The 23525-nt window shown below is 61.9% G+C and overlaps 1 protein-coding gene across 2 annotated transcripts; it reads left to right on the top strand.

The window, feature by feature from the left end:
- Window positions 1–360: 360 nt before the first annotated feature.
- Window positions 361–23104, top strand: ADAM8 (ADAM metallopeptidase domain 8). 2 transcript variants are annotated; one of them, XM_051982806.1, is made up of 25 exons: window positions 361–511; window positions 6842–6951; window positions 8949–9025; window positions 9274–9352; window positions 9744–9820; window positions 10364–10541; window positions 10736–10795; window positions 10880–10948; window positions 11194–11363; window positions 11817–11898; window positions 12041–12189; window positions 12390–12573; window positions 13460–13549; window positions 14207–14396; window positions 14686–14764; window positions 15053–15215; window positions 15417–15494; window positions 19003–19087; window positions 19379–19465; window positions 19942–20053; window positions 20523–20667; window positions 20939–21007; window positions 21432–21482; window positions 21954–22016; window positions 22253–23104. In XM_051982806.1, the coding sequence occupies exons 1-25, from the start codon at window positions 427–429 to the stop codon at window positions 22298–22300; spliced, it is 2580 nt and encodes an 859-aa protein (XP_051838766.1). In that variant the 5' UTR covers window positions 361–426; the 3' UTR covers window positions 22301–23104. The 2 variants fall into 2 exon arrangements, with proteins under 2 accessions (XP_051838766.1, XP_051838767.1); XM_051982807.1 differs by lacking the exon at window positions 19379–19465.
- The last annotated feature ends 421 nt before the right edge of the window (window positions 23105–23525 follow it).

Genomic DNA, 23525 nt, shown 5'->3' with positions numbered 1-23525 from the left:
GTGGCTGCTCAGATCAGTGGCAGGTTGGAAAGCTCTGGCGTGGGGGGAAGGGGGGCACAATAGTCCCTCCGAACACTTGGGGTGCTTCTCTAGCGATTTTCATGCCTTTAGAAAGTCTGCTGCCCAGGTAGGAGAACTCCTCTCCAGGGTTCGGAAATTCCTCTGCGCTGGAATTGATGTGGACGGGAAGCCCACGAATGGAGGGCCACATTTGGTGTCCACCTGAGCCACTTAACTCAATGCTCCAGAAATCAGGGCAGAGGAGGCAACTGGAGAGGAAGAGGAGGGAGGGGAGCACCGCCCCCTCCCCGCCCGGGAGTACGGGGGTGGAGCGTCGGTAGACCTGGGACAGTGCCCAGTTCCGCTTGCGCTCTCCCTGTGCGCTCGGTGCGCTCCGGCCGGGGCCATTCTGTCAGAGCCGGGACCATGTGCGGCCGCCGCGGCCGCTGCTGCCTTCTGGGCCTCCTGTGGGCACTCTTCCTGAGCCCGCGCGGCGTCCCAGGGCTCCCCGGTGAGTGCGGGGCTGGGAGACACGGGGTGTGGAGCTGGGGAACCCGGGGCGGCTCAGCCCAGAGCGCAGTTCACCTCCCCGGGCTGTTTGCTTTGGCCCCCTCGCCCGGCTCGGGGCCGGGGCCCTGGATCATCCCCCGGGTCCTGGGAGGGATCGAGTCTCCAGGCTGGTTCCTGAATCTTCAGGTTCCAGAACTCGTCCGAAGTCCGACGGGTCCAAGGTTCAGGCGCTCGCGGAGGTTTGGCCCCCAGGCTTTGGGTGAAGGGAAGTGAGTCAGGCGGGGGGGCTCCGAGGGGCCGTCCCGCCCGTCACCTCTCCCGGGGGTCGAGCCTGGGTCTGCCCAGTAAGGACTGGGGAGGGCGGGAGAGCAGGCCGGCGGACGGGCGAACTCCAGCCGGCCGAGCTTCCAGGCAGCTCGGGTGTGTCGGGGGAGGGGGGGAGAAGGGGGGGAAAAAGGGACTGTGATCTGGGAACTCCCCCGAGAGCCCTTCCCTCTCCTTGCGTAGCCCCTGAGCCATGTGGCGGGAGGGAGCCTTGACCTTTGCTGGTTTCCCTGGGCTCTCAGAAGCCACCTTGACCGCCGGCTCTTCTCCAAGCATCCGGCTAGGCGGCTCGGATCTCGCTCCGGGTCATTTCTCGGACTTCCCCGCAGCTGGACCTGGGGACGCTCAATCGGTCCAAGTTCTCCTTTTGCACGGGCTCTCTGAAACGGGGAAGGTAGCTGCCCGGGATCGCGCCGCCCACCTTCGGGCTGGAATTCGGGGGCCCACCCAGGCTGCCCCCCAGGGCTCGGTCCTCCTGTCCTGGGGGGGGGGGATCAGGGACTGAGGATTGGGGGGCGGGGCGTCTACGCCGACAATCCAAAGGAGGGGGGAGGCTGCAGATTTTCAAGTAGGGTTGAGCCAGCGTCCTGAGTAACCCAAAACCTCCGGGCCAGCGGCGGGAGGTGATTCCCCTATCTGCCGTGACTAATGGCGGTGAATCATCCGGTCCCCTGCGGCGGAGGGACCGGGAGCGGGGGGAGGGGCTCTCGGCCGGGCCGGGATTTAACTCCGGCCTTTGAGGAAGAGCCTCGGGCCGTGGAGGAGCCGAGAGCCCCGGCCTCCCCAGAAGTCTTCCCCAGTTCCTTAGAACTTAGAAGCTTAGAAGCAGTGATGGGAAGGAGGGATCCCAAGCCCCGGGGCTCCGGTCCGGGAGTCCCGGCTCCCGCCCCTGGCCCTGGGATCGGGTGACCTTGGATGCCCTGAGACCCCGGCCCGAAGCCAGACATGCTCTGGGTATATCTGGAGGTTGTGGGGATGGGAGAGGAGGCTGAGCGCCTAGGATATTCTGAGTTCGGATGGAAAGGGGGGCAGTTCTGCCGGTGCTTAAAACAACAACAAACACAAGCACCGGGAAGTGGGGCCCCTCCCCTGCCTGGAAAATCCCGTTTGTGAGTGCTGCTGGGGGGCAGAAGGCCCCAGGAACCCTGGGCCCTGGGAAAGCCACAAAGGGGGGGTCGGTGGAGTCAGGGCACCTGGAGAAACTGAGGCTTCTCTGAGTTCCTGGAGCTGGAGGCTGTGGGGAGGAGCTGGGGGTGTGGTGGTGCCAGAGCCTGTGGTCTGTGCCAGAGCCTGTGGTCTGTGCCAGAGCCTGTGGTCGGTGCCAGAGCCTGTGGTCGGTGCCAGAGCCTGTGGTCGGTGCCAGCGGTGCCAGAGCACCCATTCCACCCACTTGCCCTGCCCTGCCCCGCCCTATACGATCATCGATATCCATCCTACCCCAGGAGTTTCAGGTCAGGGTTAGAGTAGCCTCAGACCAAGCTTCCCTCCCTCACTGGGAGCTGGACTGAGGTCACCGGGCAGGCTGTGCCCTTTCCCAGCCCTTTCTGTTCCTCTGTACATCCATAGACAACAATAACAAGACACTGCGGATAAGTGACTCTTACAGGGTCTCCCAGCTGGCCAACGTTAGAGACCCAGCTCTCCTCAGAACTTCCCACTGTCCTGACCTTCCTACCACCTTCCCCCCACTTTGCAGATACAGCCTTTTTACTTTTTATGAGCAGTTCCTCCGGCCATCAGACAGAGTGCAAGCTCAGATCCTGGGGGGCAGGGACAGTTTCCCTTTCTCTGATCCCAGCCCTCAAGTCTGGTGCTTGACACATAGGAAATGATGAATATGTATGTTTCTTGCTTGCTGAGAGTAAGGGAAAGCAGATACCATTATTTCCAGCCTACAGGTGAGTAAACTGAGGTTCGAAGTAACTGCTCAAAGTAACCCAGAAATTGGGGCTCTGGGCCCGGAGCCAACTTAGTGTGACTTTGACCAAGTCCCTTGTTCCCTTCTCCCCCCTCCCCCCCATTCTTCTGTAAAATGAAGGGGTAGAATGTTATGGGGTAACCAAAATCATTCAAGTGCTAAACAGAGGAGAGGGAGGAAGTGGGGGGGGGAGCAGAGAAATAGAGATAGGAGAGAGATTATGACAGAGACAGAGGACAGAGGAAGAGAGATTGTGACAGAGGAACAGGTTCAGGGACAGAAACAGTGACACAGATTATTTTAGAGACAGAAAAGCTCAGGTCTTAGTTCCTTCTTCATAAGAATTTTAGCCCTGGAAGGGCCATTACAGACCAGATGGATCTATAGTCATGGTGGAACTAAGAGATGGAGTATGTGGGGGGGGGGGGGGGGAGGGGGAGAGGAGGGGAGACTCCCTGCAGCCTCTTGTGGCTTGTCTTGGGAGATCACAGCAGCACATATTAAATGCCTGCTGAATGCCAGGCCCTGTGCTAAGCCCTGGCTGGATACAGTTATGGGTAGCTAGGCTGTTCCATCACACCCTTGGGGGCACATACTTGAGGTGGAAAGCTTGAGACCCAAAACAAATGGCAGGTTGTCACTCTAGTAAAGGACTTTGGAGGCCATTTTGCTAGTCCAGCCCATACCTGCACACAAGTGTTTCCTGCTTCATCTCCAACAATCTCATTCAGCCTCTACTAGCAGAGACCTGGGGGATGGGAAGTTCATCACCTTCCTTTCCCTTCCCCAGCAGATTGCTTTCAGGTCTGTTCTCTGGGACCCTTTTTTTTAGGACAGACACAAAATCAGCATCTCTCCCACACTGAGCTGTTTCATCTTTAGGGTGTCTATCTATGCCCACTGTCTTCAGCTGGTCTCAAAGATGACATGGACCAGAGGAGGGCAACCTGCCCAACCAGCCAAAACTAGAACTGAGACAGAGCCAGTTCTGCTGACTGCCAGGCTACTTGCTTTGTCCCTGTCCTGCCCTTGGACTCAACTCTCAAATGGTGGTAGGGGCAGCCTTGCAGTCATCCATCCATCCATCCATCCATCTGTTCATTCACAGGCATTTCCAAAGCACCTTAATGGGACTTAGGCAGTGGGAGAAACACGATGTGTACAAAATATGGGGCCAGAAGGATATCCAGGTGTCCTGAGTCAGCAGCTGTTGCAGTATTCCAGGGGTGATGAGGGTCTGCACCAGAATGGGGGAAGTGCAGAGAGGAGGAGGAAAAGTATTGGGGAAATGATAGGAAGATAATTAGAGATGTTGCAGAGGGGAATTGACAAGAGATGATATTGTAAAGGTAGAATTGACAAGAGATGTTGCAGAGGTGCCATTGACAGATGTTGTAAAGAGAATTGACAGGAGATATTGTAAAAGTGGAATTGACAAGATGTTGTAAAGTTGGAATTGACAAAATGTTACAGAGGGGAATTGACAAAAGATGTTGCAGAAGTGCCATTGACAGGAGATATTAGTCAAGGTGGAATTGACAAGAGATGTTGCAGAAATGGAATTGTCATTAGGCAGAGGTAAAATTGACCCTAAAAATGTAACGAAGGTGAAATAGACAAGACATGAAGAAGTGTGGGGGAAGTGAAATTGACAAAAGATGTTTCTGAGGGGAAATCCCAGGCTACTGAGACTTGGATGTTTGGTGAGAGAGCAAGGAGTCCAGACTGACTCTGAGACTGGGAACCTGGCTTGATTGCATTGAAAGAACATGGGGAAATTGAAGGGAAAGAAGGGTTTAGGGGAGACCTTTCTCTGCATGTGAGCTCTATTGGTCTTGACCATCCTGTGGCCAATTCTGGCATATGGAAGGGGCCTGCATATAAGTAGTGCAGGAGTGGTAGGGGGCAGATTCAGAGGACCTTCCTGGGTTCAAATTCTGTGCAACTCAGGGTAGGCCTGTCATTCTCCCTAAGTTTCTGTTTCCTTATCTGCAACATGAAAAGCCTCTAGCATTTTTTTTTTTTTTGAAATTTTTATTTAAAGTTTGAGTTCCAAATTCTATCCCTCCCTCCTTTAGACGATAAGCAATCTGATATAGGTCATACATGTACAGTCGTGTAAAACATTTCCATTAGTCATTTTGTATGAGAAGAATCCAGAAAAGAGTGACAGAAAACCAGCAGGCTTCAGGGGAGGGTTAAGCCAGACCTCTTCTTCTGCCCCCAGGACCTGCTTTTCCCTGCGGTGAGAGGGCTGGAAACCCTGCCCAAAAAAGGAATGTGGCCCTGCAGGATGGGTGGAAATGTGGGGAGGTGTCAAGGTGGCCCCGAAACTACTTGTATCCAGGCTAGGCCAAGGCAGGGGTCCCACTGGGCACTTCCTGCCATTTCACCAACCACCTCTGAAATGATGAGCTGGATGGCTCAGTAGAGTCCAGGACCAGTAGTCAGTAAGACTTGAGTTCAAAACTAACCTTAGACACTTTTATTAGCTGTATGATCCTGGGCAAGTCACTTCACCCTGTTTAGCTCAGTTTCTTCATCTGTCAAATAAACTGGAGAAGGAAAAGGCAAACTACTCCCGCATCTTAGCTAAGGAAAACCCAAATGAATACGAATAGGTAGTGTTCAGATGAACAAATCAGAACAGTCATAGGAAAAAATGCTAGCTCGCTGTTGGCTAGAGAAATACAAATTAAACCACTCTGAGGTTTCCTCTCACACTTACCAGATTGGCTAATATGGTAGAAAAGGAAAATGATAAAAGAAAAATAAAACATTAATACTCTTGGTGGAGTTACAAATGGATCCAACTGTTCTGGAGAGCAGAACTCGTCCCAGAGGGCTGTCACGGTGTGCAGACTCTGACACAGCAGTATTCCTACTAGTCTGTATCTTAAAGAGATCATAAAAAAGAAAGGAAAAGGACCCACGTGTACCAAAAAAATAGCCACTCTTTTTGTAGTGGAGATTGAAGGGGGGATGTGGCTAAACTAGCTGCGCTATATGGAACACTATTGCCCTGTAAGAAATGCTGAGCAGGTGGATTTCAGAAAAACCTGGAAGGACTCGTGTGAGCTACTGCTGCGGACAGAGGGGAGAGCCAGGAGATCACCGTCCACAGTAACAGCAGCCTTGTGTGACTGACCCACTGAGACAGATTTGGCTCTTCTCAGTCCAGTGAGCCAGGGCAGTTCTAAGAACTAAGAAACGCATCTCGGAACCATCCGGAGGAAGAGCTCCGAGCGGGAATGCAGCCCGAAGCAGAGGCCTCTTAATTTGCTTTTTCTTGTGCTTGTTTCCTTTTCTGAATCTTTTATTCCGTCACGTGACCACCATGGAAATGCGTCTCCGCGGTTGCCCATGGATGGCCTCTACCGGAGTGCTCGCTGTCTTGGGAAGAAAGGGAGAAAAGTTGGGAACTCACAATCTTATGAAAATGAATGTTGAAAAGTACCTTTACATGTGACTGCGGTGGGAGGATACTATGAAGTGGGGAGAGAAAAAAGAAAATCCCTCGAGGGGTCGTGATGAGCCACACACAGCTGAAGACTGACCATAATGACAAGTCTGGCAAGATGGCGGCCGTGACCGAGCTGTCGGGCAGGGTCCCCCCGAGGGCTCAGCTGACGGTCGGGGCTTGGGCTCTGAGCTGTGCCGGCCCTGGGGGTGCCCGTGCATTCACTCCGTATGCCAAGCTTGGGCCTGTTGGCTTAGGAGCTGCTTTCCAGAGGGGAAGCCGAGGCGCAGAGGGACTGGGGCGGGCTCCACTTCTGGCCCTTTGGCCCTTCGAACTGGGCCTGCTGCCCGGGACAGGGACGGAGGCTGAGCCCCAGCTTCTGGTCTTCACCGTCTCCCGCTTCCTCTTCCTTTGGTTGCTTGTTGAGGGGGGAGGCGCTGATGACCAGGCTGCCCCTTGACCTTTGGAAGATGCAGGAGGATGCTGGGGGGAAAGGGGATGAGAGGAAGTCAGCCCCAGGCGGCTCCCCCGCCCTGAGCTCGGTGCCACGGAGCAGGCTCAGAAGGTGTCGGCCACGGGGGCCACTGGGCTTGGCCAGCAGCTGCTTCATCCTCTGCCCCCACCTCCAGGTCCCTCTGCCCGCCTGCCTCTGCCCGGCCCCCTGCCCCACGTGGAGAAGTACGAGGTTGTGTATCCGCTGAGGGTTCCTGGCCCCCGGGCCCGGAGAGACCTGTCCCCGGTAAGTCCGCCTCTGCCTCTTGTCCTCTCGCCGCCACACCCGGGAACAGTGGGCGCGGGGTTCCGCTCTAGTCAGACACTCGGTCCCCTCCGCTCGGGGGCTGCTGGGGGCCTCGGCTGCCCAGTTAAGGGGGCCCTCCCCCCTGAGGCCCGGCCTGGGCTGTCTGCTCCGGGAGTCTGGTCCCCGGCTGGGAGGCGGCCCCCCGCGCTCATTAGCCAAAATCAGCTACACTCTCTGTTGGAGGGGGCAGTCGGCTTGGGGGGGGGCTGGGCGGGCAGGCAGATGGGCAGCTTGTGCCAGGGCTTCTCCCCCCAGGCTCAGCCCTCTCCAGCCCCCTTCTCCTTTAGTGGGGGCTCACTCATTGGGGCAGAGGGCTCGGTCCCGTAAGGGCTGGGTTGGGAGTCAGGAAGCTGCCCCTCCTGTCCTCCCCATTCTCACCAGCAAACAAGGTCCAGCCAGCAATTATTAAACTCTTACTGTGTACAGGGGCCCGTGCTGAGCCCTGGGGGGACACGCTAGCCTAGTGTCATTGGGCTGCGTGTATACAAGAGACCTGAGAACCAAGGAGACTGTCCACCTGCCTCCAGCCTCCTTCGCCGTCCAAACCCTTGGTTCTTTATCCCAATCCTCCCCCTCACTCCCAGAGTCTTTGAGCTGGACCCTGGCCTCAGGGCAGTCCCGCTGGGAGCCCTTCTTCCCCTTTCTGGCCCTTCCCAAGCCCCCTCTCCCAGCGGGGGGTCACCTGTCTGCCCCAGGGAGGCCCGGATGCAGCCCTCCTGGCCTCCTGTGCAGGCCGGGGCCCAGATAACTGGGGCCCCAGCCCCCCTCCCTCCTCTCTTGCCCGCAGCGGGCGCTGGCTCCGGCGGTTTGGGAGGGGTGTCTCTGCGGTTTTTGCTTGTTTTCCTAATCTCACAACTTCCCCCTTCCGGGTTTCAAAGGGCCGACTCTGGGCTTGCCCGTCAGGGTCCGCCCTCTGCCTGTGTGGCTCCCGGCTGCCCTGGCAGAATCGGGCCCAAGAACCGGAGGGTCCCGAGCCCTCTGACTGGTCAGAACCTGTCAAGGCAGCTGGGCACTGCCCCCCTCTGTGTCCCAGGGGCCCCAGAGCTTCTGGCCTGCCCCCACGGTAGTGTTCTGCTAACTTATAGTCATAATCGCAGCGGCTCCTCCTTGGGGGATCCCCCAGAGAAGTGGGGGGGGGCAGACTCAGGACTCTGGAGGTCCAGGATCCGTGGGATGCTGTGATTCCAAAGGTCATCGGAGGTCAGCGGCTGACCTTCCTGGGGCCTTCTAGCAGCTGCTTGTGGCCCAGCGCTGGGGGGAGAGCCAGGGGGCACAGAGAGGGGGTCAGACCTTTCTGGGGCGCACAAGGGGACAGTGCGGGGAGTGAGCCCGGCTGCCCCGCCCCGGTTCTAGCTCAGAGCACAGCCAGGGGTCCGGCCGGGGAGTCAGTAAGGCCCAGGGTCAAATGTGGTCGCAGACTTGCCCCCCCCCCCCCCCCCCCCCCCCACCGCAGCCCGGGCCAAAGCCCGCCTCAGCTTCCTCATTGCAAAATGAGCCGGAGAAGGAAATGGGCGGCCCGGGGCTGGGCAGGGAAGCCCCAGGGACGGGAACGGGCGCTCGCGGCCTTTGTCCATTCGGCCCGGCGGGGGCTAAAAGGCTGTTATCCGAGCGCCAGCACAATTAGCCCTTATGGTGGAGAGGGAGGGGGCTGGGCCCAAAGGAGCAGGGGCGGTCCTGGTCAGCCGGTGAGCACGCGACCTCCCGGGGCGGGGGCGGGAGAGGGCCCCTCCCACTGAGCACCTGGACCTCCCTAGTCAGGGCGGGCCCTCCCGGGGGCGGGGAAAGAGAGGGCCCCTCCCACTGAGCACCTGGCCTCCGCAGGGGGGGGGCCCTCCCACTGAGCACCTGGCCTCCGCAGCCAGGGCGGGCCCTCCCGGGGGCAGCGGGCCCCCTTGGCCTTAACAAACGCCTTTGCTGGGTTTCCTTCTCGGGCTCAGACTCCGTACCCAGAAAGCCTGCGCTATGTCCTGGCCATGGCAGGTCGCAACGTCACCCTCCGCCTGCGCAGGAACAGGTGAGTGCAGAGGGCCCTGGAGGAGCCTCTGGGGGCCCCCAGAGGCAGGGGAGGGGGGGCAGCGCCCTCAGCCACCCCCCCATGGAGTCTCCCCAGTCTCTGCGCCAGCTCAGCTGAGAGGTGGAAGGCGGGAAAGGGGAGATCAGGAATCGGGGAGGGACTCAGGAAGCTCTGGAGGCCGCGGGGAGGCGGGGAGAGCCAGGTGTGCCATGGGGGAGGGGGGTCAGTGAGCTGCTGCTGCCTTGCAGGGACCTGATGGGGGCCAGCTACACAGAGACGTACACCCTGGCCAACGGCACCGAAGTCACCGAGCGGGCCGCCCGGCAGGTAGGGAAGGGGCTGTGGGCAGTGAGGGGGCAGCGGGCAGTGAGGGGGCGGCGGGCACAGAGGGGGCAGTGAGGGGGCGGCGGGCACAGAGGGGGTGGTGGGCACAGAGGGGGCGGTGAGGGGGCGGCGGGCACAGAGGGGGCGGCGGGCACAGAGGGGGCGGCGGGCACAGAGGGGGCAGTGAGGGGGCGGCGGGCAGTGAGGGGGCGGCGGGCAGTGAGGGGGCGGCGGGCACAGAGGGGGCGGTGGGCAGAGGGGGCGGCGGGCAGTGAGGGGGCGGCGGGCAGTGAGGGGGCGGCGGGCACGGAAGGGGCAGCGGGCAGTGAGGGGGCTCCCTGTCTGGCCGTGGGGCCCTCCTGTGACCCCCTTCTTCCTCCTGTTGCCGGTCCAGGACCACTGCTTCTACCAGGGCCACGTGGAAGGGCACGAGGACTCGGCAGCCAGTATCAGTGCCTGCCGCGGGATCAGGTAGGCCCGGCCCAGCAGCCATGACCCTGCTGAATCCTCCTGCCCCCCCCTCCCCAGGAATAAGGGAGACAAGGAACCGAGGCTCAGGACAGGAAGTTCGGGGGCCGGGCCCGAGGCCGGCCTAGCCCGGCCCTAACTGCCCTCCCGTGCTCCCAAGGGACCGTTCTGAACAAGGTGTGGGCTGGGAAAGGCTTCCGGGCGCTCGCCCCTTTCTCTGCCCAAGGCTTCCCTGCCAGGGCGGGTGGTGCAGCGGGAGCTGGCAGGAGATGAGGCTGTTCTAGGACCCCGCCTGGCCCTGGGCGTGGGGGCCCCTCTTGGGGATCTGCAGCTGGGCCTGGGTCCTCCAGGGCTCCTCGGGCCTTTCCCAGCTCGAGCCCTCAGGGCCCTCACCCTGCAGAGCCCTCCCTGCCCTGTGGGCCCCGGCGCCCCGGCCCCGCCCGTGCTGGCGAGCTCTCGGACCGGCCCGGCACAAGCCTGAAGAGCCGGGAGCCCTCGGGCCGGGGGCCTGGAGCTCCAGGAGCAGACTCCGCCCTGTGCTTGCAGGGGATTCTTCCGGACGGGAGCCACGGCCCACCTCATCGAGCCCCTGGAGGAGGGCGGCGCCCACGCCGTCTACAGGGCGGAGCAGCTCGTGCGGGAGCTGGTGACCTGCGGGGTCAGCAACAGCACCCTGGAGGACCTGGAACCCAGGATGTCTGCGGCCCAAAAGCCCAGGAACTGGGTGAGCCTCTGCCCGTCCCGCCCCAGGCCAATGGCAGCTCTCCCGGGGCCCAGCCCGGGGACCCCTCCCCTCCTCCCGGGGCCCAGCCCGGGGACCCCTCCCCAGGAGGGGAAGGCAGCGAGGCGGAGACCCTGGACCCAGGGCTGGAGCGGAGTCGGGGCCTCTCCCCCTGAGCCCCTTCGTTTCTCCCTCAGAAATCCGCCTCAAAGGAAACCCGCTACGTGGAGCTCTATGTGGTTGTGGATCATGCCGAGGTGAGGGCCGGGCGAGGGCCGGGAGAGGGCCGGGCCCCTGGGCCTGAGGCCGGGGGGAGGCTCACGGCCGCTCTCCTTCCACAGTACAGGAAGTACAGGAACCGGGAGAACATTCGGAGCCGCGTGAAAGAGATTGTGAATCACGTGGACAAGGTGAGCTCTTTGGAGGAGCCCTCCCCCCGTCCCCCTCCCCTCCTGGCTGCCCTCTGACCTGGCCCCTTTTGCACAAGGGCCAGTGTGACCTGGGGGGGCAGCCGGGGGGGGGGCGTTCTCAGGCTGCTTGTCCCTAGGGGCCATGAGCCCGCCCTCCCTCCCCCCGTTGCCAGGGGCTCCCCCCAAGGGCTGCTTGGGGCCCAGTGTGGGCAGGGCCGGCTCCCTCACCCGCTCCCGCCCCCCAGCTCTACCAGAAGCTCGGTTTCCGCGTGGTTCTCATCGGCCTGGAGATCTGGGACCGGCAGGACAAGGCGCAGGTCAGCAGCAGCCCCGAGGCCACGCTGGAAAACTTCCTCAGGTGGCGGAGCCGGGAGCTCGTCCCCCGGAAGAAGCACGACAACGCCCAGCTGATCACGTGAGTGGGCGCGGGGAGGGGGCGCAGCTGCCAGTGCTTCCGGGCTCCCCGAGAGCTGCTCCCGGCCCCGGAGCCTTGGGCGACCCTGTTCAGATAGTGAGGAGGGGGCGTGAGGGCGCTCCAGGAGGGAGCAGCACCTGGGGCAAAGTCAAGTGGGGAACGGCATCATGTGGAGCAGCAGGAAGGACGGGGGCTGTGACCCCCACGAGGAGCAGCGGGGAGGACGGGGGGCTGTGACCCCCACGAGGAGCAGCGGGGAGGACGGGGGCTGTGACCCCTGCAGAGGGGAGGACGGGGGGCTGTGACCCCGAGGAGCAGCGGGGAGGACGGGGGGCTGTGACCCCGAGGAGCAGCGGGGAGGACGGGGGGCTGTGACCCCTGCAGAGGGGAGGACGGGGGGCTGTGACCCCTGCAGAGGGCTGGTTCAGGGTGTTAGTAAGACTTGTCTTTTAGGGGCGTGGATTTCGAGCACACGACGGTGGGCCTGGCCAAGGTGGCCTCCATGTGCACCCTGAGTTCCGGGGCTGTGAACCAGGTGACTACTGGGCTGGGGAGGAGGTCCTCGGGGTCCCCGCCCTGCAACCTCTGACAGGAGCCGAGGATCCTGGGCCTCTTGTTCGGGGGGCTTGGGTCCCAGTGATCCTCGTGGCTTCCGGCTGAGGCCCCTCCCTCCGCAGGACCACCACGAAAACCCCATCGGCGTCGCGTCCACCATAGCTCACGAGATGGGCCACAACCTGGGCATGGACCACGACGAGAACGTCCCCGGCTGCTACTGCCAGGAGCACAGACAGAACGGCGGCTGCATCATGGCGGCCAGCCTCAGGTAGGGCCAGCGCCGCCCCCTGGCCCCGGACCCCCTCTCCGGCCCCTTCTGTAGCGGCTCTGGAGGCCCTGGGCCCGGGCAGCCCGGTCAGGCCTGAGGCCTGTGGTTCCCTTCCCGGGGCTCCTCCCTTTCCCGACCTCGTTGGGGGGCTCCGGGACCCCACCCGAGCACCGCCCCCAGCGCCCTCTGCTCCCCGGCAGCACCGTCTTCCCCAAGACGTTCAGCTCCTGCAGCCGCAACAACCTGGAGAACTTCGTGGGGAGCAACATCTTCCAGGCCAGCTGCCTGAGCAACCCCCCGAGGCTGGAGGACATCTACGGGGGCCCGGCCTGCGGCAACGGCTTCGTGGAGCCCGGGGAGGAGTGCGACTGCGGCTCCCCAGAGGTACGTGGGCTCGCGGGCCGTGGGACGTCCCCCGAGTGTGGGGGAGGGCCGTGGGCACGTGGAGGCGGGCAGGCCCTGGGCGCACGGACACAGGCGGGCACAGACACAGGCGGGCAGGGCCTGGGCGCACGGACACAGGCGGGCACAGACACAGGCGGGCAGGCCCTGGGCGCACGGACACAGGCGGGCACAGACACAGGCGGGCAGGGCCATGGGCACAGACACAGGCGGGCAGGGCCTGGGCGCACGGACACAGGCGGGCACAGACACAGGCGGGCAGGCCCTGGGCACACAGACACAGGTGGGCACAGACACAGGCGGGCAGGCCCTGGGCTCCTTCTCTGCCAATCAGGCGGTGCTTCCTGCTCTGCTCCGCCCCCCGGGGCTCACCTGGGCGGCGCATTCCGGGAGCAGTCGGAACCCAGGGCGGGGCGGGAGAGCCGCAAGCCCAGGTCCGCAATCACCGCCCCGCCTGTCCCCGGGCTCCCCTCCCACGGGGCAACTCGGCCCCGCCCTCCGGGCTGTCAGGCCCGCGCCAGCTCAGCTGCCCCTCCTGGGACTGGGCCCTAGGGACCCGCCCTCGGGCTCTGGGATCCTCCCTCAGTTCCCCGCGGCCTCCTGGCCCGGCCTGGTCTCAGCCAGTGGAGGCTCGGTTCTGAAACGTGGGGGCAGGTGACCCGCCGGGGGCCCGACCCCTGACCCCTGACCCCATGCTGGAGGAACAGGAAGATGATTTGCAGCCAGATGCAGAGGGATACCTTGGGCCACGGGCCAGTGCCCTCTAGGGCTGGGCTGTGGGCCAGCCCCTCCCCTCCCCTCGCGGCTCCGCCCCTCACGGCCCCTCCCCCTTGCTGCCCCGCCCCCTCACGGCCCCGCCCCCTCGCAGGACTGCACCAATCGCTGTTGTAACGCCACCACGTGCAGACTGACCCCGGGAGCCACGTGTGCGCAGGGAGAGTGTTGCCACGAGTGCCAGGTAAGGCGGCCCCAGAAGGAGGGAGGCCGGGAATGGGGAAGAGCCCGTGCACCTCGGGGAGGGCAGAGGCTCGGGCACTGACGCGGCTGCAGAGAAAAGGAAAGGCCGCGAAATGCATCTTTAGGAGTCCCTGGGTGACGGAGCCTTTATTAAGCTCCTGCTGTGTACGGCCGGTCCTGCGCTCGGTGCTTTACAACTGACTCCCGTGGAGAGCTTGTCACCCACTCCCTCGGGGCCGGTGTTTGGCGGGGAGAGGGATTGTGGGAAGTTTCGGTGACCGCCGAGGGGCAGGCCCTCGGGCACGCAGCTCCCAGCTGTTCCGACCTGTGGGGGCCCGGAGTGTGGGGGTGCGGGGGAGGGGCCCGGAGTGTGGGGGTGCGGGGGTGGGGGCCGAGGTGCGGGGGGGAGGGGCCGGGGTATGGGGGGAGGGGTCGGGGGAGGGGCCGGGGTGCGGGGGGGAGGGGCCGGGGGAGGGGGCCGAGGTGCGGGGGGGAGGGGCCGGGGTGGGGGCCCTGAGCAGAGCGCCGCCCTCCCTCTCCAGCCCTCCCAGAGACGGCCAGGGCAGTGGTGTGGGGGGCGGAGCTGCTTCCCGGGAAGGGGCGTCGGGCCGGCGGCCGTGGCCTGGGAACAGTCTCACACCGACCGGCTCCGGCTCAGGTGCTGCCCGAGGGCCGGGAGTGCCGGAAGGCCCGGGACAGCTGCGACCTGCCCGAGTTCTGCGACGGCCGGCGGGGCGAGTGTCCGGAGAACGTCTTCCAGGAGAACGGCGCCCCCTGCCCAGGCGGTTACTGCTACAACGGGGCCTGCCCGACCTACCGGCAGCAGTGCCGGGCCCTGTGGGGCGACGGTGAGGGCGGCTGGGGGGGGGAGGGGAGCCGGGCGGGAGGGGGCGGGGCTCCGGCCCAGAATCCTACAGAGCCCGGGACAGGACGGACGCTGAAGGCAGGAGCGGCCGCCTGCGCTCGGAGCTGGGCCCGGGGCTGGGCCGCCACCAAAGGGCTGGTGCTCACCGGCCAGCTTGGGCGGGACGCTGGGCCGGCGCTGCCTGGTCAGTGTGGGGCAGAACTCTGGGGGGGTCGGGCCGTCCCTTCCCCGCTGGCTCTGCCTGGGGCTTAACGCTCTTCCTCCCGTGGCAGCTGCGTCCGTGGCCTCCGACAGATGCTTCGTGCTCAATGGCCTGACGGGCTGCTCGGTTCCCTTGCCCTCCCAACGCAAGTGAGTGCCCCCTTTCTCCCCGTGCGCTGTGGTCTGGGGGGATGCCCGGGATGGGGGGGGTCTGCGTGGGACACCAGGCGGGGGCGCCCCTGCGCTGGCCACATACGCCCACAAGGTCAGCCGGCATGGGCTGCCTGAATTCCAGTCGTGCCACGGGGAGGTGACCTCGGCACGAATTAGGGGGAGGGGGGGCAATCCCACCCAGGTTCAGCCCTCTGGGGATGAGCTCCCAGCGGCTGAGATCCCCTCTGGCTGAGCCGGCCCGCTGAGGGAAAGCCTCTCCTCCAGTTTCAACAAGTGCGGGGTCCTGCAGTGCTCCGGGGGCATGGTCAGCCAAAGGGCCTACTGCACCATCACGCTGGACCGCAGCACGTGCGCCATGGTGGGCAGGGGGGACGCCGAGGAACCCTTTGAGAGGGTGGTCACCGGAACCAAGTGCGGAGAGCGGATGGTGAGTGTGGGCCTCTCGGGCCGCAAGCCCCGGGCCTCATGGGCCCGGTGAGCCCTGGGGGAGGGAGCTTTGGGGGTCTCGGCTCCAGCCCCTACCTGCCCAGGAGTGGGCTGGAGTCCCAAGCCCCGCAGAGCGCAGCTGGTGGAGGGCACGGGGGCAGGGTTTCCCCTCGACACCCACCCCCCTCACCTCATCTCCCAGGTTTGCTACAACGGGCGCTGTCAGGACCTGCGTGTCTACGGGGCCGAGAACTGCTCTAGCCAGTGCAGCGGGCACGGGGTGAGTCTACATTTGTGTGTAAGGGAGGGCCGGCTTTTCCGCCTGGGGGCAGTCCTCCTGGACTCCCGCCCAGGATGCTGCTCCCGCCTGGGAGGCTGCTCCCACGTGGGATGCTGCTCCTGCCCAGGATGCCCTCCTTTGGCTTGCCACCCTCATTGCCTCTCCCTCCACTTTGCTCCCTTTTCTTGGATGTGGACACTCGGGAGGCTCGCCTTGCGGCCCCCTGTCCTAAGCCTGTGTGATCCACTAGTGTGGCCGACCGGCCCTCTCCCTCCATCATCCACCCTCTGGACCCGACTTTCACGGCAGCAGAGCACTCTGGCTGCCTCTCAGCAGGCGAGTTCCTTCCCTCCTGGGTCCAGCAGCCTGGGATCTCTGTGTGGCCGAGGCTGGCGCCCACCCCCAGGCCATCCTTGCAGCACCGAGTTTGATTTTTTTTTTTTTAATTTGTGTTTACATTTTAAGTTCCATTTTTTCTTTTTACATAGACACTTGTCAATTTCTAAGAAGTGTCTTAAAGAAAAATTAACCCTAGTGACCTTGTGTGCAGCATGTCACACCCATAAGCCCCTCCCCGTTTTTAGGAACAGAAATCCATTCTATCTTACCCCCTCCAGAAACAAAACAAAATCTGTAGGAACAAATATTCAGTCACGAGGAAGTCCCCTCAGTGGCTTTAAGCACAACGTCACGCATGAGCTTATCTTTGGTTTTTAGGTTTCCTTCTCGTGTTGTATAATCTGTTCCGCTGTCAGGGCCTCTCTAACCAGTACGAATTGTTTTGATAATTATTGCTTTGTGGAATGGGATCCGTGGGGGCCCCCTTTAGTCCCAGTTGTCGTTATTTCTCCTGAGATTCTTGACCATTTTCTCCTCTTTTATATCCCCTTCATTTAACAGTATCCTTCCCCCCCCAGAGTGCTCTTCTTTTTAAGAAAAAAAAAAAGAGAAGAAAAGGCAATTCAGCAAGCCCAGTTAACCCGTCAGGTCCTGCAGCATGTACCAGAGCCTCCCACTCTGCAGAGCAGGGCTCAGGAGGGCCTTCTGCCCCTCTCCTCTGGGCGCCAGTCTATGCTTGCCAGGGTCCGGCCACATCACACCTTGGGGGTCTTTGTGCTTCTGCTTGTCGCATAGGCCGTCTTCTTCCAAATCCCGCGGGCTCACAGCTCTGCGATGACCTTGGACTCTGTACCGTCTCCCCCAAATCCAATAGCGTTCCAGGGTCTATCAGTTTCACCTCCCCAGTATCTGTCAGTTTCATCTGCATCATCTCTCTTGTGGATTTCACCTCTGCAGCATAGGTGCCTTCCTGGGCTTTTCCGAATTTCGGACCCACGTCTCTAGGAGAGCCGAGCCACGTTCCTGCTAGTCCCAGACTCCCCTTGTTCAGCTGTCCTCTCACAGAGAGGGAGGCTGCAGGTTCTACTGGTGGGGGGCTTCTGTTCCTGGTAAATACCTGGTCTTTGTCAATGCCCTCAAGGCACCGAGCCTGGGTTGTTGTCCTCGAGGCGGCAACATAGCCCAGAAGAGAGCAGTCCCCGGTGGTGGCAGCCCCTCTGGCAGGTGGCTGACTCCTCTCCTTCTCACATCAGCCTCTTGGAGGACGAGCAGCTTCTTCCTGCTCAGCCCCTGCCCCAAAGATGCCACCTACAGCCACACACTCTTCGCTCACTTGTCCAAGGCTTCCTAGACTTGAGCATTCTCTGCCATGCCCTGGACCCAGCTCTGTCTCCCCCCTTTCTGCTGGATGGCTAGCTCACCTCGTGTTCCAAGACCTCTGAGGAACATGCCATTTGGGGTGGCTCCCCGACGCAGCCAGGAGGTTCTCAATGGGTACGATGCAGGTCATGCAGTTGGGATGCCCAGAGCTATCTAGGCTCTGATGCAAATAACCTTAAGCAAGTCATCTAACCTCTTTCTTTCTCAACTGCGAAATGGGGATAAGAATAGCACCTCTCTCTGAAGGTTTGTTGTAATGAGAGATTTGTAAAGTTCTTAACACAGGTGTTGGCACATAGTAGGTGCTTAATCCTTCCTGACACAGGCATCCAGTGCCACTAAGACATGAGAAATGACCTTCTTTGTTCTCAGGCTGTTAAGCCCATCCCTTCATGGTGGACATTCCTGTTATGCTGTATTTCTCTCTTGGCAAATATGTTAAGATATATTTCTTTCAGTGCAACTGAGGCAGATCTAGTGGCGTCAGTGGCCTGTGGGACCTCACATTCTTGGTCCAAGTTTCTCAACCTATGAGCCTCCTCTTCTATAGAGTAGCCCTGCCTGATGCTCCAGGCGCTCTTCTGCAGGGTAACCTTGTCTTCAGACCTTACCGATCTGGCAGGAGCTGGCTAAACTTTGTGGAGCAAAGGGCCATCTCCCTCCAAATCCCATGGGCTCACAACCTGTACCATCTCTCTTCCCTAAATCCAATGGGGTTCCAAAGTTTATAGATTTCACCTCCTCAGCATCTGTCAATTTCATCTGCATCATCTCTCTTGTGGATTTCGTCTCTGTAGTGCATCTGTCAATTTCAATTCCCTAATGCCGTCAATTTCATCTGCTGCAACTCTTGTGGATTCCACCTCTGCAGCCACTCCCTTGTGAACTTCATTTCTGCAGCATCTCTTTTGGATTCCACCTCTGCAGCATCTCCCTTGTAGATTCCACCTCTACAGCTTCTCCCTTGTGGATTTCACCTCTGTAGCATCTTTGTCAATTTCACCTCCCCAGCACTATCAATTTCATCTGCTGCAACTCCCTCGTGAATTCCTCCTCTGCAGCATCTCCTGTCAGTTTCACTGCCCAATATCTGTCAATTTTCTCTCTGCAGCATCTCCTGGAGTTGCCTCCTCTCTACAGACCCTCATCACTACCTACCTAGACCATGGCAATAGTTTCTAGGGGTAAGAGTAGGGAGGCTGCCTGCCTCCAGTCTCTCCTCACTCCCGTCCATCCTCCACGCAGCTACTAATTTTCCTAATGCTTGGGCCCATCCATGTCATCCTCTGCTCAACAAACTTCAGGGGCTCCAAGGCCAAAGTTATTTATAAGCTTGTCCCTCTTACCTTTCCCCAAAACGTTCTCTTGAAAACATCCACGACCAAACTCGTTTGCTAAGGCAATTGCCGGTGATGAACAACTGAAAGCTAGGTACGACCTCCCACTGCTTGAGTTCTCTGAGTTGATATTTTGTATGGCTCGCGAATGGTGTAATAAATATCCAGATGTACCTTGGCATACAAAAGGTTCCCCATCCCTGGTCCAGAGGAAGCTTTTCTTGGCCCCTCTTAATTCTTATGCCTTCCTTCTGTCCCTTCTTTCTTATTTCTCCTGGATAGAGGTTTGCAGGTGGGTGGTTGCTTCTTGACTCTCCCATTAGATAGTGAGCTCCTATTTGCCTTTTTTTGTATTCCCAGCATTCAGCATGTAGTAGTCACTTAATAAATGCCTGTTAACTGAGATCACCATTGGTAAGGAATGCTTTTATCCTCCAATGCTTTGCTTACAGGTTTGCAACCACAAGAGGGAATGCCATTGTCAGCCAGGCTGGGCTCCCCCTTACTGCCAACAGAGAGTGACCGATGCGACTTCAGGTAGACGCTCCTGGCGACACTTTGGTGACTCAATCTCCCCCGCGCTGGCTTCTTTCCCCTTCTCAGACGGGATCGGAGACCAGCCAGCCAGGCTCAGCTGGGCCGGTGGCTAAGGGCGCTCACGCGGGGCGAAGGCAGACATCGTCCGCAGCGAGCAGCCTGGAGGTGGCAGAGGCCCGAGTCCTAATTGGGAAGGGGCCCTTCCTCAGCCAAGCCAAGAGCCCGGAGGATGTTCCTCCGGGGCAGGCAGTGATAGTTCCGTTGCCCTCTCTCCTTTGTCTCCCCGGTCAGACCACCGTCCACAGCCCGAGTCGCCCACCGTGAGCCTCCCCGTGTCAGAACGCAGTTGTCTGACCCCAACCCCTGCAGAGACCACTGGTTAGCTCCTGGTGTAACGTAGATGTCTGCCAGGCAGGGGGGGCCATGAGGGGATACCCCCGTTCTGGGCCCGGGGCGGGGAGAGCTGGAGAACAGAGGGGCTGAGCCAGCCTCACCATGGGCTGGGTCGTTGCTACGGCACAGGCTGGGAAGGGCTGAGAGGAGGACTCGGCTCAGACAAGCCGCAGACCCCTAGGGGCGGGGTGGGGGAAGGGGAGGGGTAGGAGAAGCCCATGCAGGCCCTGAGGTTGTGGTGAAAGGCCCAGAAGTCCACGCTGCGGGCAGGCGCGGCTCCGCCCGAGGCTTCAGCTCTGTCACCCTCTCGGGGGTCACTAGCTTGGGTCTGGGTTCAAGGGCTCAGGGAGAAGAGTGGCATGGGGGGGGGACCACCGGCTGAGGCTGTCTCAGCCGAGGGTCCGCTGCCAGGTCTTTGCGGGTCAGACGCAGCGGGGCCTGAATGCTCCCTTTCCCCGCAGGGGCCCAAGGGGTGCTGGTGGGGATTTTGGTGCCCCTGGCTGTGCTCACCCTCCTGCTCCTCGTGGCCTTCGTCCTCTACAAGCGGCGGGGGCTTCCCCCTTTCCAGAAAAGGTGAGAGCCCGGAGGCTGCTCCGCTGCCCTGGCCCAGGCTCTGACTCAGGGGCAGATACAAGGAACCCGGGCCCCGAGAGCGGCCCGAGTGTCGGCGTGCAGGGGGTGGGGCCCGGGAAGTCCGGGGACGGCCCCGCTTTCTGAAGCCCCCGGGAGGCCTGTGCTTGGTGGGAGGCTCAGGGTGCCGGCCTCAGCTGTTCGGGGTCAGGGACGGCCCAGAGTGCCCAGCAACCTCCAGTCCCGCGGCCGGAGACTTCTGCCAAGCCGTGTCCCCTCTCGGAGTCCATCTGTGACCCGGGAATGGCCTCGGCTCCCTCCCAGCAGTGGCTGGGATTCCCGGGGAGGAGGGGAGGGGTCAGGGTGGCCCGGCTGCCGTGTGCATGTGCGTGTGCAGGTGAGCTCAGGGCTATGGCCCCCAAACGCCATCAGCTTTCCCCTCAGCCCTAGTGTGCGCCCTTTGCCTCCCCAGGAAAATCGCGACGGAAGCCCCTTCCGGCCTCTCCAACCCCTTGTTCCGAGAAGCTGGCAGCAAGAAGCCCGGCCCGGCCTCTGCTGCGCCTGCTGCCCCCCACCCCAAGCCTGGGCCGGGCGTCCCTAGGCAGCCACCCCCAGCGGTGAGTGCGGCTTGGTGGGGAGTGACGGCGGCTTGGGGGGGGCGGTGAGCAGCAGGAGCCCCCGGAGCATGGGCCGCAGTGAGGGTCCAGGCCGGGGAGGCCTCCTGTGCCCGGTCGATCTCCCATGGGGGAGGCCATTTTTGCTGGGCCCCGAGCTCCCCCCGGACAGCCCGCCTGAACCCAAGCACGCCCGCTGGGCTAGCACAGACCGGCCGGACCGCCGGGGCCCTTGGAGCAGACCCTCGTGACCCCCTGTCTCGTTTCTCCCCAGCCTCCTGCGGCGCTTCGGCCCGAGGCCCCCTTCCAGGTGCCCGTCTATACCAGGCAGGTCCCTCCGCAGGTAAGCTGGGGCCTGCAGGCGCCCTTCCTGATGGGAAATGGGGACCTGACGGATGGCAGAGGGAGCGGGGGGACCCGGCCTTCCCCTGAGAGCGCCGGGGAAGGGGGAGGAAGCCATTTCTGGGAAACATAATCTGGGGACACGAGTCCTTGGGGGCTCGCTGGGGCCCAGGATCTTCACTGGGGGAGCCCCTCAGGGCCTTTGGGGACAGTTTTCACAAACCAGCAGCCCCGCTCAGGGTGCTCACCAGCTCTAGATGTGGTGAGCCCCCCCTATCCAGGATGGGGACAGAGCCGGCAGTTAAGGTGCCATGGGCTGGCCTCGGCCTCCATCCCCAGCTCAGGGCCCCCACCCCCAGCTCAGGGCCCCCACCTCTAGCTCAGGGCTGCCCGACGACCCCATCCCCTCTCGTTCTCTCATACAGAACAAGCCCGCACCGCCCAGCAAGCCGCTGCCAGAGCTGAAGCCCAAGCAGGTGAGGTGTCTCCTTGGGAACCCTGGGCTCCAGGAGAGCATCCCCTGAACGATTTGGGGGGTAGGGGAGGCAGGCCCCCCCCTGGGCCTTTCTGACTCCCTCCCCCCCACCAGTTCCTGGGCCTTCCCCCTTCCCCTGGATCCTGCTCCGAGCTTTCCACTGGCCAGGAAGCAGGGGAGCCGGGCCTGCCCATTCTGACCCTTCTGGGCCCAGGCGTGCCCAGGCCCGCGGCTGTCTCCGGCGGAGGGGTTGTCCTAGCCCGGGAGTGCCGGTCTGCAGCTGAGGCGTCCCGTGGTGCCCGAGGGGGGAGCCTCCGGCCGGCTGGGTGAGGGGCTGGGGCTCCCCTTTGGCGACTCAGCGGCCCCTCCCCAAAGGCAGACTGCGCCACAGGCCTTGCTGAGCTTGAGGTGCTGGGAGCTCTCTGGGGGACCCGAGGGAGGGAGACCCGAGGGTGACCCGACTGCCTTCCAGGTGCTCAAACCAACTTCTGCTCCTCCGCCACCACCCCTAAAGCCTCCAGCTGGGCCTGCCCAGGTAAGGTTCCGGGAGGACCCAGGCCCCGCGCAGCCGCGCTGTTAAAAATCATGAGCTTTTGGGGGAGAGGGCACAGGGGCGAGGTCTGTCCTTTGTAACTGTCCTTAGGAACTTACCAGTTCCCGCTCCTGCCCTTGTAAATCTCGGGGTGGGGGTCTCGGTCCCCCTGGGGCCCAACGAGGGGTCAGCTTGGCGGGGAGCGGGCTTCTCGACAGCCTCCCTTCTCCTTCCCTAAGGGAGCGGGTCCCAAGGTGGCTCTGAAGCCGCCAGTCCAGCGCAGGTGACTGCCCGCCGGGACCCGGAGACCGGGGAGTCCGCTCGTTGCTTTCGTGGTCCCCATCCTGGCTGTCTGGGACCATGCTTGATGTCGCAACCAGTCGTCCGCAGTGCAGGGGAGGAAGGAGGCCCGTCGGGGCCCCCAGGGCTGGGCCCCGACCTTCTGCCTCTGAGGCCTTCCCCCTCTGCACTTGCCCTGGAGTTTGGGGGGTCCCCCGGGCCTCTGGCCCAGGCTGCGGAACAAGCAGGGACCTGTGAAACCTTCGCTTCCTCCCACGAGGGCAGCCTTGCTCTTGGGCGGGATGGACATCTCTCAGGGACAGTGGCTTCACAAAGGCCGCCGGGCGTTCGGGGCAGCTCAGCCCCCCGAGGCCTGCACCTGGCCGGTGTGCCCGTATTCCGGCCGGCTCCCCCCGCAGCCCGACCTCACCGCGGGGCCGTCCTCGCTGGCTCAGGGAGAATCAGGCTGGGTGTGCGGCCGTCCAAGGCCTCAGCCTCCCGGCCACCCCCGGCACGCCCTGGCCACGGGCTGCGCTCGCTGCTCTCTCAGTGTGGGGATAGCTGTGTCTGCTGCTCCCTCAAGACTGAAGGCGCTTTTCGGGTCCGTTTTCGTTGCTAAAAGTGCTGCATTTTATCTATTCTGTGAGAGAATCTTTGGGATGATGGGGAAATGCCCCAACTATTTTTATAATACTGAAAACTCATCTTATTCTTTATGTAATCGTCTGTTTTTATGGGGCTCTATACAGCAGAGCTTGTCGTTTTGATCATATTTACAGATTGTTTTTGTAAAAATAAAATACGTGAAAGGAGCTTGTGCTTGGATGGTCTTTCTGTGTCTTGGGCAGGAGTCAGGAAGAGTTGAGCTCTCTCTCCAGAGCTCCCAGTGACTGCTCCTTAAGTGTATTTGGTGGCAGGAGTCTCTGCTGCAGCTGCCCCAGTCTCCCCCCTGCACGGAGGACCTAGATGCTCAGTGGGCCTGGTTCCCCAGCCTCACTGTTCCCTGAGCTGGGGGGCACCGCGCAGGGACCATTCTTGACCAGAGGAGCCAAGGTGAACCTCGTTTCAGCTCTAGGGTGTCTCAAGGAGGGGCTAAGGCTCTGCTGGCAGACCTGACCCTAAATGCCCCACCAGGCCGGCAGCTGGAGAAGGCCCGCGGCCCCCGCGGCCCTCTGACCTTGGCTTGGTGGGACCTGCCCAAAGTCAGCGCGGGATGGTCTCCCGTGACCAGAG

Source organism: Antechinus flavipes, chromosome 2, assembly GCF_016432865.1.
Source record: "Antechinus flavipes isolate AdamAnt ecotype Samford, QLD, Australia chromosome 2, AdamAnt_v2, whole genome shotgun sequence".
Taxonomy (NCBI): domain Eukaryota; kingdom Metazoa; phylum Chordata; class Mammalia; order Dasyuromorphia; family Dasyuridae; genus Antechinus; species Antechinus flavipes.
This window is presented reverse-complemented; position numbering and strand designations above follow the sequence as displayed.

What these genes read in the sequence shown, in the direction of transcription:
- ADAM8 (XM_051982806.1), top strand. Translation starts at nt 427, where the DNA reads ATGTGCGGCCGCCGCGGCCGCTGCTGCCTTCTGGGCCTCCTGTGGGCA. An exon ending in TTGTGAATCACGTGGACAAG is followed by an intron (nt 10,949 to 11,193) that starts GTGAGCTCTTTG and finishes CCCGCCCCCCAG; the next exon opens with CTCTACCAGAAGCTCGGTTT. An exon ending in CCGGGCCCTGTGGGGCGACG is followed by an intron (nt 14,397 to 14,685) that starts GTGAGGGCGGCT and finishes CTCCCGTGGCAG; the next exon opens with CTGCGTCCGTGGCCTCCGAC.